Here is a 15,038-nt window from a genome sequence, read left to right as displayed (position 1 = left end):
ATAATCTCCCTACCTAAGGATTCCTAATTTATAATCACATCTGCACAGTCCCTTTGGCATGTAAGCTACCACATTCACACAGGTTCCAGGGATTAGGGCGTGGACAAGCTTGAGGAGCCGTTATTCTGCTGCCACGTTATTCTCTATAACCTCAGTTACTTCCTTTCACGTGGAAAGCAGAACTGTGCAGAAGTCATACTGCGTCAAACCGTGACCTGGCCGCTTCACTCACCCGCAGGTCTCTGGCTACCCTGGCTCACATGGAATCACAGCCGTGGCTGGCAGCATCTACCCAGGTCAGGCATCTCTTTTGGACCAAACGGATTCGTGGAATCACAGACCACAGGAGATATCGATGTGGCAGCCCAATGTGGAGGTAAATTGGATGTTCTTCGGCTTTGCTTTGTTAACTGATGAGGCTGTGCCCAAGGTACAGGATTTCTAAATCCTAAGATTTCTCAATTTAGATGCCCTCATTCTAAGATCAAGTGCTCTCTGGGTCTGTGAATCTTCTTCGCTAAACGATGGAGAGATGCTACCATCATTAGCCCATTCATTTGAAAAACAGAGCCCTACATGAGGCCAAGGAACAAACAGCCTCCAGCTCTGCAGACCGTGTTAATTTTTACTAAATTTTCTTGGTAAAACCAAGAAGCACTCCTATAATATTAAAAATCATTTCTTTGAATCCAAGAACATCTGTAGTTGTCCGCTCTTCAAGCTCTTTTCCTTGGAGTACACATGCTTTGTACTCTGTAATATGTGTGTATCATATTTAATCCTCCTCCCATTATTTTACTTCCAGATTGTTTCCACTTCTTCACTCTCTAACTAATGATGCATTCTCTGCCTCATATCTTGGATTACTTCTTTAGAGTAGGTCCCTGCAAGTGAACCATTGTATGCTTTTTAAAGCTGTTTCACACACGTTAACTTGTAACCCTCAGAAAAGTTGCTCCCGCCGGCAGAGTCGAAGAGACCCTACTTCCACCACACCTGCTATTTTGCTTAATTGTTTTTTGGAAAGACACACAGAAAAAAAAGTAAGAGCCTCATACACAGACTTGTGAGAGTGGACCTTTTAACTCCTCTTCCAGGACTCTGCAACACTGGACCTGCGTGGCATCGGGCAGGTGTTGCCGACACACCTGATGGAGGAGCGGCTGATCCGGCAGCAGCAGGAGATGGAAGAGGATCAGCGCTGGCTGGAGAAGGAGGAGAGGTTTCTGGTAACTGAGTGCCCCTGAGTCTCTGGAGTTGGCTCTACTGCAGATGATGGCAAACCTCATCTTTTCCAGAGCGGGAGCCTTTGTTTCACCTCTGCTTCCTAGAACTTGCAATAGTGGGTCGTTTGCTTTTCTTGAATTACTTTTGCAGGATAAATTTCTAGGAGGTCTGTAGTAGCATCATGCGCTCAGATGTAGAACTGTTTCTGTGGTTTTGTGTTACTGCCACGTTTACACAGAAACGACTCCCACTGAAGTGTCAGCTTGCATATAAGACATTGCCTCTCGCTACTGCAGGGCACATGACTAGGTAGCCCAGGGGCCCCGGGCTTGCCTTCCTGAGCTCCTCTGGTTCGAGGTCTGAGAGAGGCAGACCTCCTGCCACATGGCTCTGGGGTTGCGGGCAGCAAATGTCTTCCTGGGACAACTCTTGTCAACAGCCCCTCAGAAGTCCCTGGGGATAGAGGAGCAGTGACAGAGTGGTCTGTGTGTGTCACGTGGTCCTCAGCCCTAGGACCCCTCCCCTGTCACCCTGCACAGCTACTTCAGCCGTCCTGAAGTAGCCTGAAGAGAAGAAAGGCTGGATGGAGCCAGGACTCAGAGTGCTCCTGCAAAGCCCGTACCTGGCTGGTCCAGAACTCGTCCCTCACGCTTTGACCATAAACATCCCGAGGCCACCTCTACATCACCCTCTGTGCGGAGGGACCAGACACTGATGAGGGGATACAACGCTGTTCATGCATCTCTGGGAGTCCTACAGGCACAGAAACATTAAATCAACAACCAGTGGTTTTACGAGACAGCGGTTCATCACCTGTGATCCTGATTTCATTCTTTATACGGGGCTTTCTTTTTGAAAACTGTACTTTCAAATTAAACAAAGCAAGCTGCGCACAAGTTTGGTGAGGCACATTTTAACCCATCCGGGTGGCCACTGCCCTCGCTGCAGGGGGACTGAGGGCCGTGTTGGCACGAACGGGGACCTGGGAGCAAATCACATTGGGTGGAGGCACTTTCCCACCTTTCTTTTCTTTTTCTCTTAAAACTGAGGCCTGCAGACATCACACACACCCCACAGTCACTTAACTGCCAGATGGGACTAACGCACACAGCCCTGTCGCAGCTTAATGGTTAAGGTCGTACAAAATACTTATCACGTGTCGGTCACCATCCTACATACTTCTCATACAGAAAGTCATTCGGTCTTTATAACCACCCTGTGAGGAAGAGACAGGTCCAAAATATTTTATCCGAAACTCTCGAGGGTTCTATGTGCTACACTATTTTTTTGCTTTAGAAAGTTCATGAAGGGAATCCCCTAGCGGTCCAGTGGTTAGGACTCAGCGCTTTCACCGCCGGGGACCAGGTTCAATCCCTGGTCAGGGAACTAAGATCCCGTAAGCCTTGCAGTACGGCCAAAAAAAAAAGAAAATTAATGAAATGTGACACACATGCTGTATATTATATAAGTATTCCAATAGCATACAGAGTTAAAAGCACTAACACTCTTTTATTTATTTATTTTTTTTGCGGTACGCGGGCCTCTCACTGTTGTGGCCTCTCCCGTTGCGGAGCACAGGCTCCGGACACGCAAGCTCAGCGGCCATGGCTCACGGGCCCAGCCGCTCCGTGGCATGTGGGATCTTCCCGGACCGGGGCACAAACCCGTGTCTCCTGCATCGGCAGGCGGGCTCTCAACCACTGCGCCACCAGAGAAGCCCCAAAAGCACTAACACTCTTACAGCACAACACAGGTGTTCACATTACCAAGTGTAAAGACAGCCCTCACATCAGTTCAGGTCAGGTTTTGCCACAAAATTAGTTTCCTTCCAGCTTAAAAAAACAAACAAACTTAAGTCTTTTAGTACACTTTAGATTTTGGAAGCGAGGCTAAAGGACAGTGCACCTACCCTTTATTACCCTCGTGTTAGAGATGAGGAAATTGCCCGAGACCACTGGGTAGCGTTGGCCGAGCCGGGGTCTTTGGTGCCCTTGGTGCCTGCCACTCTGCCAGCCGTCCTGGGTGCCCGGCTGCACATGGCTCGGCACTCCCACAGCCTAGTGCTCATCTGCACGTGCATTTACTGTGACGTATACAAAATGTCCCTGGGCGCTGTGAACCATTCACTTTTGAACAAAAGTTTCATCATATCAAAATTCTAAATTAATTATTTAAATCAAAGCGTATCTTGAGATTATAAGGCAAGTGGCAAAAATCGGTTATTATTATTTACTATACTAATCTGAGCGAATCTGTTTGGATATTATACCAGTTCCAAGAATACAGCTGCTGTTCCCTAGCCCTACATTTTAACCTTTTGTCCAGAGAGCCTACTTTCCCGCATTGATAGGCAGTGTTACAAACTCTTCAAACTCGAGTTAGTGTACGTAAATACCAGTGTCTGGCGTATGATCGCCCTGAGAGTGGAGGCGGCCGCGGCTGTGAGCTGCTCTGACACAGCGCAGCCGGCGGTGAGAGCAGGAGGGGGGCCTGGGGGTGCTGCTCGGAGTCAGGATGATGTTGGCGCCCAGGCCTCGAGATAGATTGGAGTTTGCAGGGCAGACAGGCTCAGGAAGTACGCTCATGCCTTGGAAAGAGCTTGCCGGTGGGGAAGGTGATCGGCCCAGGCCCAGGCTCCATCTTCCCGGTGATGTCAGGTGCTCTGAATCAGAGGCTCCAGACGCTGCCGGCTCGTCAGCCGTAGGGGTTGTTCCTTTTAACTCAGGTAATTTACATACAGTGGACTGCACAGGACTTGAGCGTACAGTTTGGTGAGTTTTGATAAATGCGTTAAGTCCATATAACCCATTCTCCATACGTGTAACATTTCTGTCACTCCACATGGCTTCCAAGCCACGTTGAAAGTCCAGTAATGAAGTCGTATAATGAACTCCCCCCGGGGAGTCCAGTCAGTGCTGTGTCCTGTGACAGCCTCAGTGTACCTGTCTCCTCAGCCTGGGACATTTCCATTTGTTCCTGATCCCTTTTATTTCTCCCATGTAACTTTATAATGTTCTCTAAGTCCATATCTTCCCTTATTAAATTACTGCCCGTTCATTTAGAGCTTCCCGGCACTGATAATGGGATCTCATTTTCACTGAACTTTTTAGTTGTTATTTCCGTATATGCATATGCAGTTGATTTTTAGGAAATTATCTTGTATGTAACAGTATTTATCCCATGAAATTTTTCTGACTGATTTCCTTTGATTTTTTCTGTTCATGCACAGTTATCACTTTTTAAAAAACATTTGCTTTCTTCATTTTCAGTTATGTATCTCATATTGCCCCTGAAGCATCTCTTGCCAACTTTTGTATTAAATAGGTTCTTGCCTGCTTTTATTTTTATTTATTTTTTTAAAACCCCACATTTGTTTATTTATTTATTTTTGCCTGTGTTGGGTCTTCGTTTCTGTGCGAGGGCTTTCTCCAGTTGTGGCAAGCGGACGCCACTCTTCATCGTGTGCGTGGGCCTCTCACTATCGCAGCCTCTCTTGTTGCGGAGCACAGGTTCCAGACGCTCAGGCTCAGCAGTTGTGGCTCACGGGCCTAGTTGCTCCGTGGCATGTGGGATCTTCCCAGACCAGGGCTCGAACCGTGTCCCCTGCATTGGCAGGCAGATTCTCAACCACTGCGCCACCAGGGAAGCCCATCCTGCTTTTATTTTTTTTTTTTTTTTTTTTTTTTTTGCGGTACGCAGGCCTCTCACCGCTGTGGCCTCTCCCGTTGCGGAGCACAGGCTCTGGACGCGCAGGCTCAGCGGCCATGGCTCACGGGCCCAGCCGCTCCGCGGCATGTGGGATCCTCCCGGACTGGGGCACGAACCCGCGTCCCCTGCATCGGCAGGCGGACTCTCAACCACTGCGCCACCAGGGAAGCCCCTGCTTTTATTTTTAAACGTAATGTCCATAATAGTTTTCTCCATTAAGTATAATGCTGGCTCTCTATTTTAAAAATAACCTTTTTAAAGCTTTTAAAAGGCTTAACGTGATGAATTACATGAAGCATTTTGCTTGGTTTTATGCTGGACCCTCATTCCAGAGAGAAGTCCCCACTAAGTCGTGGTTGATGATCCTTTGAAGGTCCTGGTGTCTTTTGTTTGTGATGTATTATTAGAGTTTCCTATCGATCTTCATAAGCAAGAGTGATTTATTATTGTCATTGTTAATGGTTTCAAGATCAGAACAGTGTTGATGTCCTCAGCCGAATAATCCCTGCCCCATCTGCGTTGGCCGTTGGTCAGGCAGCCGGTGTAGGTGGGGGGCTGAGAGCAAGCGAGCCATCAGGACGGGCCCGGCCTCGGCGTGAGCAACTAGGTGAGCGAGCCACAGCGCCGCTGCCAGGGGAGGGAAGGTGAGGAGGTGAGGGCAAGTAAATGTAAAGGCCGGGGCGTCGTACGTGGCATCTCTGAGATCCTGTCCCCTCCAAGCTGTGTTTCATGCCGCAGCCGCGGTGACATTTCTACACCTCGGGTCTGATCCTGGCCTTCTCTGACTTAAAACCTTCCAGTGGCCGCCACAGGATGACCACCCGGGGCCCTCCATCCTTCCTGTCCTCGAGACGCAGCCCCTCTAGGTCAGCCCCGGTTGTGACAGAGAGGACCGAGCGCAGGGGGCGCCCAGCATGCAGGGCCGTCAGGGCAGGCTGAGCAGCTGAAGAACAAGCCAGGGCGAGGGCACACCGAGTGCGGGAGCCTAGGCGCCGGGGTCAGCTAGGGGAGACTTCAAAATCCTAGTTACCGCCGCTCTGCGTAAGTTGTTTAACCTCTCTATGCTGCGATTTGTTCATCTGTAAAATAATTATAATTTCCTCTGTAAAACGCGAGAACGCTTTTCTGTAGGGTTGAGTGGAGGAATAAATGTATAACGTGTAGACAGTGGGAGGGGTAAGGAATACACCATTAATTTTTCCAAGGGCTTTTAATCTCTCATTCAGTTGGTTCTCTGTAGCAGCCAGGATCGCTGCATTGATGAGAATCCAGAATCCTAGATCGTACACGTCGCCCGGAATACCTGCAGGCGGCTCCCAACCCAAGATGAGTGTAATAGATGGGGTGAGAGATTTTCGCCAGTGTCGAAGGGATTCTGCAAAGAAGCGTCGCTGGTATCACACAGGAGCTGGACACCCTTTCACTGGATTTATTTGTTATCAGTGAACCTTAATTCGTCGTTTGTTTTTTGGGGTTTTTTTTCCCTTAATTCATTTTTGCTGTTGTTAGGGCTCCCTTAGGTAGGCTATTTTTAGCAGCTGGCTAACAAGGCCCTGGCTGTGTCTGACCGCCGTGTTTCCCCAAGGAGGCAGAATCTGTGTGCGGGACATGGAGCCTTTTAGGCCCAGGTGCTTCCCTGTGCAGGCTTCTCAGGCTGTCAGTGAAGGAGGACCCGTTTCTATTTTTTTTTCCTAAACCACTGTAGACCTGATACTCTAGTAAAATAAAATAAAAAGCAGTTACTAGAAAAAGGAAAATTTTAATAAAGTATACAGACTTTTATTATGAGCTCCAAGAGACCTAAAAATTACGATTTCAGATTGCTCTAGAAATTTCTAAAGATGCTCATCCTCTGTTTCTGTCTCATCGTGACCTGGTAACAGCAAATCATTCCTGACCCACCCTGGTCCTCGGACTGTGCTGGGAGCAGCCCTGCCGCTCCCTTCCGTGAGGTCAGTTTGTACCCGGGTGGAAGAGTCATGTTCTTACCGGAAAAATTAAAGTTGCTTTGTCAGTAGCGATTCCCAGATTTTTTCTAACAGATCAGAATCGATAGCTGTGTATTGAAGCCTCCTGTTTTAGGACTTACATCATTGTATGAGGTTACTTTTTATCGAGCACTTTGGAGAGTCGAGCATCCCTCAGATGCATCCCTCCGTCGGCACACATAAGGCAGGCTCTTGCCCTGGGGCACACAGATGTGACCTACAGCGCAGGGTCTTTGTGGTGTCCCCACCCCCTTCTCTGATCTCAGTGCAGCCCAAGTGGTTTCTGAGTTGCCTCTGTGCCTGTGAATCCACGGCTGTAAAAGCTCTCTTGCAAACTGGCCAGAGAGAGCCGGCAGCCTTGACTAGAACCTCAGTCCATTGAGAGGACTTTCTTTCCTATTGGGTGCTGCTTAAAGAGAGAGTAACTGTGTTACTTGTTTATTTTTATTGCCATGCGCACAGTCATTTTCTAATGCAGAGCTGTGCTGACGATAGGATTTTAATTTTAAAATGAGAACGTTTTGAGTATATAAAGCCTGCTTTGTGTCCTGAGAAAGGAAATGAATGTTTGAGCTGTTTTCCCTCTCACAGCAGAGCCAGTCAGCAGGAATGAAAGGTGAACATCAAGATGGGGTAAGAGAGTCCAAGACGGGGACTCTTGTTCTCAGCCAGGCCACATCCCTCCCATGTGTATTCCACAGTCCAGATTTGAAGACAATGTGTACTGCAAGGGGAAAGGACTTTGGGTTGAAAGCCTTAGGTTTGAAGTTTTCTAGAGTGATAGCAACATGGGACTAGAGATCAAGCCTGAATGGTTGGTTACTGTGTCCCCAGCACCGAAAGCAGCGCCTTCAGCCCCCATCTGTTGCCTAAGAGAAGGGAATACGCATGCCCACACGGAAAAGAGCTGGAGATAACCCACCTACCCGTTAACAGCAGAACGGATGCAACAAGGGCAAGTTGCACAACAGTAAAAACGAACAAACTACTACACGCAACCACAGGGCTGAATCTTAGACACCGTGTTCACAAAAGATGTCAGACACACACGAGTGCTTCTTACAGGACCCATTTGTGTGAAGTTCAGAAACAGTCGTCTGGGCTGGAAGTCAGAGGAGAGGTCCCTTTGGCGAACTGGAGCCTGCGGGTTACCTGCTCTGTGTCTTGATTGGGGTGGCGTGTTAGGCAGCGGTACTGACCTTTACACTTAAGAACTGTGGGCTTTGTTGTATACAAGTTATACCTGAATTTGAAAAAAAGAAAGAAAATGCATGCCTGATGGGGAAAATAATCAAATAGGCCCAGACATTCTTTATGTCTGTTTTCCGTTTCTGTAAGATTTTAAATAGAAACTGCCTTTGCCTCATATCTTCAGATCCAGAATATTTTATTTTGAAGTGTAATTGACTTAGAATATTATATTAGTTTCAGGTGTACAACATAGTGATTCAATATTTTTATATATTACAAAATGGTCATCAGTGTAGGTCTAGTTACATCTGTCACCATACAAAGTTATTACAGTATTAGCCAATCCATTCCCCACACTGTACATTACATCTCATTGGCCCATTTATTTTATAACTGGAAGTTTGTCCCTCTTAATCTCCCTCACCTATTTCACTCATCCCCCCCACCCCTCCCCTCTGGCAACCACCTGTTTTCTGTATCTATGAGTCCGTTTCTGTTCTGTTCATTTGGTTTTGGGGAGGTTATTTGTTTTTTGTTTTTTTAGATTCTACATATAAGTGAAATCATACAGTATTTGTCTTCGACTGACTGACTTCACTTTGCATGATACCCTCTGTGTTGTTGCAAATGGCAAGATTTCATTCTTTTTTACGGCTGACTAATATTCCATTGTGTGTATATGTATCACATCTTCTTTATCCATTCCTCTATAAGTGGGCACTTAGGTTGCTTCCATATCTTGTCTATTGTAAATAATGCTGCAGTGAACGTAGGGGTGCATATATCTTTTCAAAGTAGTTTTTTGGTTTTCTTCAGAAAAATACCCAGAGCCGGAATGACTGGATTATATGATAGTTCTTTTTTTTTTTTTTGCAGTACGCGGGCCTCTCACTGCTGTGGCCTCTCCCGCTGCGGAGCACAGTCTCCGGACACACAGGCTCAGCGGCCATGGCTCACGGGCCCAGCTGCTCCGTGGCATGTGGGATCTTCCCGGACCGGGGCATGAACCCGTGTCCCCTGCATCAGCAGGCGGACTCTCAACCACTGTGCCACCAGGGAAGCCCCTGTTTGTTTTAATACTTTTTTTTTAAAGGAAACTTTATTACTTTTATTTATTTATTTTTTTGGCTGCATTGGGTCTTCATTGTTGCGCGGGCTTTCTCTAGTTGAGGTAAGCGGGGGCTACTCTTCCTTGCAGTGTGCGGGCTCACTGTGGTGGCTTCTCTTGTTGTGGAGCACGGGCTCTAGGCACTCAGGCTTCAGTAGTTGTGACACGTGGGCTCAGTAGTTGTGGCTCATGTGCTCTAGAGTGCAGGCTCAGCAGTTGTGCCACATGGGCTTAGTTGCTCCGTGGGGATCTTCCTGGACCAGGGCTCAAACCCGTGTCCCCCGCATTGGCAGGCAGATTCTTAACCACTGCACCACCAGGGAATTCCTTTCATAATTTGTATATTTCTAGTTATGGTCTTTTCTTTTTTGATTAGAGAAGACCCTTTAACATTTCTTGTAAAGCCAGTTTTGTGGTGCTGAACTCTTTTACCTTTTGCTTGTCTGTTAAACTTTGTATCTCTCCTTCAAAGCTGAATGATAGCCTTTCTGGGTAGAGTATTCTTGGTTGTAGGTTTTTTCCTTTCATTATTTTGAATGTATGGTTCCACTTCTTCTGGCCTGCAAAGTTTCTGTTGAAAAGTCAACTGATAGTCTTATGGCAGTTCTCTTGTACATAATGAGTTGCTTTTCTCTTACTGGTTTTAAGATTCTCTCTTTATCTTTAGTTTTTGCCATTTTAATTATGTGTCTGGTGTGGACCTCTTTGGGTTCATCTTGTTTGGGATTCTCTATACTTTGACTTGGATGTCTCTTTCTCTTCCCATGTTAGGGAAGTTTTCAGCTATGATTTTTTTCAAATAAGGTCTCCACCCCTTTCTCTTTTCTCCTTTTGGGACCCCTATAATTTGAATGTTAGTATGCTTGATGTTGTCCCAGAGGTCTCAAACAATCCTCTTTTTTTTTTTCTTTTTTCTGTTTATCTTGGATGATTTCCACCGCTCTGCCTTCCAGTTCACTGATCTGTTCCCCATTCCTCTGTATCCAGTCTACTGTTGATTCCTTCTAGTGTATTTTTTCCATTATTGTATTCTTCAGCTCTCTTGGGTGCTTCTTTGTATTTTCTGTCTATTTGTTAAACTCTCACTGTGTTCACCCATTCTTCTCCCAAGTTTGTTGAGCGTCTTTATGATCATTACTTTGCACTCTTTATTCGGTAGATTGCATAGCTCCACTTTGCTTAGTTCTTCTTCTGGGGTTTTGTCTTATGCTTTTATTTGGAATTCCTCTGTCTCCTCATTTTGCTCAATTCTCTGTGTTTATCTCTGTGTATTAGGAAGGGTCAGTTACATTTTTTCAAGCTTGGAGAAGTGACCTTATGTAAGAGACATCCTCTGGAACCCAGCAGCACCCTCCCCTTTGGTCACCAGAGCTGTATGTTTTTGTCCCATGTGTGGGTTGTGTGGGTCCTTCTGCTGTGGCTGGGCCAGCTACCATGCGCAGCTGGTAGGTGAGGCTGGCCCAGCTCTGTTGGCTGCCTGGGCCTGCCTTGTGCAGTGGCTGCCAGCCTGCTGATAAGAGGGGCTGGGTCCTGGGGCAGCTGGTTGTGGGCCCAGAGGGCTAGAGATCTAGAATATTCTGTAAGGGGAAAACAGGAGAATTTAGCTTCACCCAGTAGCAGAAACAATAATAGAATCTCTTCTTTTTGACAGGCTGTCTTTGGCTAGATTGCTTTTTAGTTCCCAGCGTGACACTTTTATTCAGACAGGCTCTGCCGACTATATGAGGAAAACACTTAAATATTTCTATTCATGGAACACAAGTGGACTTTACATAGATAGGCCTCCTTTAAGATTGAAACTCTGTCTTTGGAAAAGTATATCATTGGGGAATTGTGCATAAAGAAAAATAAGCCATTTCATGTATTTTATATGAAAGTAAAAATAGATAATTCATGTAAATACATGAAACCCAGCACCTTACTCTATAAGCAAACAATATATGAACTGCTTTTGTTTAAGTAAAAACGTAAATAAAATATTTTCCGCACGTAGAAGATACTCACTACATATTTGTTGCCTGATTGAATCCAGCTCATGTCGCCTGTAGCAACCGGTTCTGCCTTTCTAAGCTTCACGTTCCTCCTCTGTAAAATCTTTTCTCCTTTGCATTTTTATTAATGCATTCCTTCAGCACATATTTACTAACCATCTCATATGTGCACATTTCTGTGCCAAGCACTTACTTAATCCTTATAATAACTGTGTGGGTGAGGAAATGGGTTAGGAGAGGTGAACCTTGTCCAAGGCAGCTTAGCATCTGTGAGAGGAAACAGAGATGTTCTACTGCTTAGGGAAGGGGGAGGGGCAGATTGCAACAGGTGGCATTTTGTTTATTGATTGGCTGCAAGTTTTAAGTGAAGTCCAGCAGTGCTGGGGCACAGTCCATCGCAGACAGAGGCAGGACCAGCTTGGCATCTGATACCCTCAATTTTTCCAATGTTTAAACCCTGTGACTCAGTAATTCAATTCTTAGAAATCTGTCCCCAGGAACTAATCAGGAATTTAGTCAGAGATTTGTATACAAAGATGTTTACCCACAGCCTATTTATACAGTTGAAATTTTGAAAATGGCCCAAATGTTCAACAAACAGCAGGATAACTGTTTATTCTACTTGACACGTGCATGGCAGTGACTCAGTATACTCTTTGCCAGTATTAACTCGTTTAATCCTGACAAGGATTGGGGTAGTGCACAGCAGGTGCTGTTATCACCCCATCTTAGAGATGAAGAAGTTGAGGCCTGGGTCACACAGCTGGCAAGGGCGGGAGGCTGACCTGAACCCTGATGGCTACTGCCAGAGCCCACGCTATTTCCACCTTTCTCTGTGTGTGACAACATTCATGCTCTGGAATATTATACAGTATTCTAATGTTTTTACCAATTTCCAGTATATAATATTATATGAAGGTTATGAAATTATATGGCATGGTTTCACTTTTGAAAACACACATTTAAAAGAAAGGAGAGGGCTTCCCTGGTGGCGCAGTGGTTGGGGGTCCGCCTGCCGATGCAGGGGACGCGGGTTCGTGCCCTGGTACGGGAGGATGCCGCGTGCCGCGGAGCGGCTGGGCCCGTGGGCCATGGCCGCTGAGCCTGCGCGTCCGGAGCCTGTGCTCCGCAGCGGGAGAGGCCACAACAGTGAGAGGCCCGCATACCGCAAAAAAAAATAATAATAATAAATAAATAAATAAATAAAAGAAAGGAGAGATGAAGCTTCTTTCTCCATCAACACCCCCGACAGGTGCTTGCGGATGGTGTCCTCAGCGTTGGGCCCTTCTCAGGTGTAGAAAGTTCGACGAATCAGATGTCAAGACGTTCCTTGTCTAACAAGGAAGTTGTGACTGCCTGATCTCTGCCAAATAGAGGGTCTGTTAAGATACAGCGGACTGGCGGAGACTAAGAGATGAGCGGTCAGCCAGTGTGCCTGGCAGGGGCAGGGGGCAGGAGTCGGCGTGGCTGCCTGGGGACTCCGTGAAATCCGTGCCATCGTGGGGCAGGCTGGGGCCGCCTCACAGCATTGCTTTCACGAGGAGAAAACCTGCGAAGCTCCACACCTTGACAGCATGTGGCCTACTTTGTTAATCTTATGTTAGTGAAATTCATTTACTCTTACTTATATTAAGTCAAGATTTCTCTGTTTGGTTTCTGTATTCTGGATGCAGTGCCTGGGGAAAACTTGTCACTGGATCATTTGCTGCTTTGGCAAGACAGCCAAGTACCATATAAGCCTTAACCTGCCAGGAAGCAGGCATTGGTGCCTCCTCCTGGGGTGGGGATTTTCTCAGTGAAGAAAACTCGCTTTGCTGCTAGGAAGAGAGGTGAAGTGCACATCTTCATGTGTCATATGGGGCCAGGGCACAGGTGCCAGTCCTGTTAGCTGTGCACGTGTGCGGAGAAAGGGGCTTTGCTGGGGCAGCTGGCCTGGGCTGGTCACCACTGGGCTTTGAGAATTTTTGTGAAACTGGGGAACTTTTAACTCTTATTCAGAAGACAGTTGTGTTACAAAGGAAGAAACTTAGTACAGAAATATGTCAGTGGTTTTCAAACCAAGAATGAAACTGTTTGCTTTCGTTTCTCTAGAAACCTGACGTGCGGCTCTCTCGAGGCAGCATTGACAGGGAGGATGGAGGTCCTCAGGGCCCGGTAAGCAGCTTCCACGTTCTCATCAGGACCTGGACCACGGTGTGTCCTGGGATATCCAAGCTACTAGCATTTGTTGTATGGAACACAATAATTCATTCTATCACTAAAATCAGCGTTTTAGCCAAGATTATTAAAACTTACAGTACGCAGCCCAGCATGCATATTCAGGTAGAAAAATTTCTACCCCAATACTAATACACTCTTTTCAATAGTAAGCTGAACTCTCTGTGTCCTAAAGAAATACGTACACACATTGTTGCTACAACAAGTTGTCATCTGCTAAATTTTTACACTCTTGTTTCGTGTTTTACAGAAGTTTCCATAGTCACAGAAACCTTGTGCAAGCAAGATTTTTTTCTTCTGGGTGTTGTAGGGGGAAATGCCTGAATTTCTCTTTGAAGACCTAGCTTATTATCATTATTCCAAATATATTTAAAGACCTAGCTTATTATCATTATTCCAAATATATTTAAAGACCTAGCTTATTATCATTATTCCAAATATATTTAAAGCCTGCTAGAAATATTCCCTGGTCTTCAGGGGAGAGTAGTTAAAATTGTTAGGATTTCCATTAGCAGATATCTGGTTAAAATAAATGCAGATTTCTTTAAAACGTAAAGAAGTCTCCACTAAAAAGGGGAAATGTGCACTTGCTGGGTAATGGACTTAGGGAGATAAATCTCCATCCACCCTAATAAGGCTTATGAGTAGAAATAAACCATTTCATTTCTAGACACACATGCATACACATACATACATGCATGAGACTGTGTCATCATCCAGCTCCGAGATGCATAGTTTTCCCTAGTCTGTGCTATAAAATCCAGCTCCCACTAAGATCTGGCCCCTAGATGTGTTCAGTTGCCAGCATGTGAAGGTTTGGCATTTCCCATAAGATATGCTGGCACAATGGGCTCTACAGACAGAATATTAGGCATTCCTTAGTCCACAAGTGCAGAATCACACTGTTCCCCAGTTAACATCTCCACATGCAGTGCTCTTTCTTTATATTGGAAAGATGACATGTAGCTGAAAACATTCCCTCTAAGATCAGGAACAAGACAAGGATGCTGACTCTTGTCACTTTTATTCAGCATAGTATTGGAAGTCCTAGCCACAGCAATCAGACAAGAAAAAGGAATAAAAGGAATCCAAATTGGAAAGGAAAAAGTAAAACTGTCACTGTTTGCAGATGACATGATACTTACATAGAAAGTTCTAAAAATGCCACCAGAAAAGTACTAGAGCTCATCAGTGAATTCGGTAAAGTTACAGGATACAAAATTAATATACAGAAATCTGTCACATTTCTGTAGATTAAGAATGAACTATTGTTCATTGTTTCCTGTTAAGGGAACAATCCCATTTACGATCGCATCAAAAAGAATAAGATACCTAGGATTAAACCTACCTAACGAAGTAAAAGCCCTGTTCTTGGAAAACTAGAAGATACTGATGAAAGAAATTGAAGAGGACACAAACGGATGGAAAGATAGACTGTGTTCTTAGATTGGAAGAAGTAACATTGTTAAAATGACTGAACTACCCAAGGCAATCTACAGATTCAGTGCAATCCCTATCAAAATACTAATAGCATGCTTTATAAAACTAGAACAAATAATTTTAAAATGTGTATGAAAACACAAAAGAACCCAAATAGCCACAACAGTC

At 45.5% G+C, this 15,038-nt stretch overlaps 1 protein-coding gene across 7 annotated transcripts in view; it reads left to right on the top strand.

Moving 5' to 3' along the window:
* Positions 1-15,038, top strand: part of PTK2 (protein tyrosine kinase 2) — a 251,006-nt gene that overhangs the window by 219,917 nt on the left and 16,051 nt on the right. For 6 of the 7 annotated variants that reach the window (XM_081258095.1, XM_081258091.1, XM_081258092.1 and 3 more), the window contains 3 exons: positions 239-376; positions 1,098-1,229; positions 13,305-13,367. In XM_081258095.1, the coding sequence (XP_081114221.1) occupies positions 239-376; positions 1,098-1,229; positions 13,305-13,367 (333 nt within the window). The remainder of the gene's footprint in view (positions 1-238; positions 377-1,097; positions 1,230-13,304; positions 13,368-15,038) is intronic. The other variant, XM_081258093.1, reaches the window with a different exon arrangement.

This window comes from Mesoplodon bidens, assembly GCF_964165515.1.
Source record: "Mesoplodon bidens genome assembly, chromosome: 16".
Taxonomy (NCBI): Eukaryota; Metazoa; Chordata; class Mammalia; order Artiodactyla; family Ziphiidae; genus Mesoplodon; species Mesoplodon bidens.
This window is presented reverse-complemented; position numbering and strand designations above follow the sequence as displayed.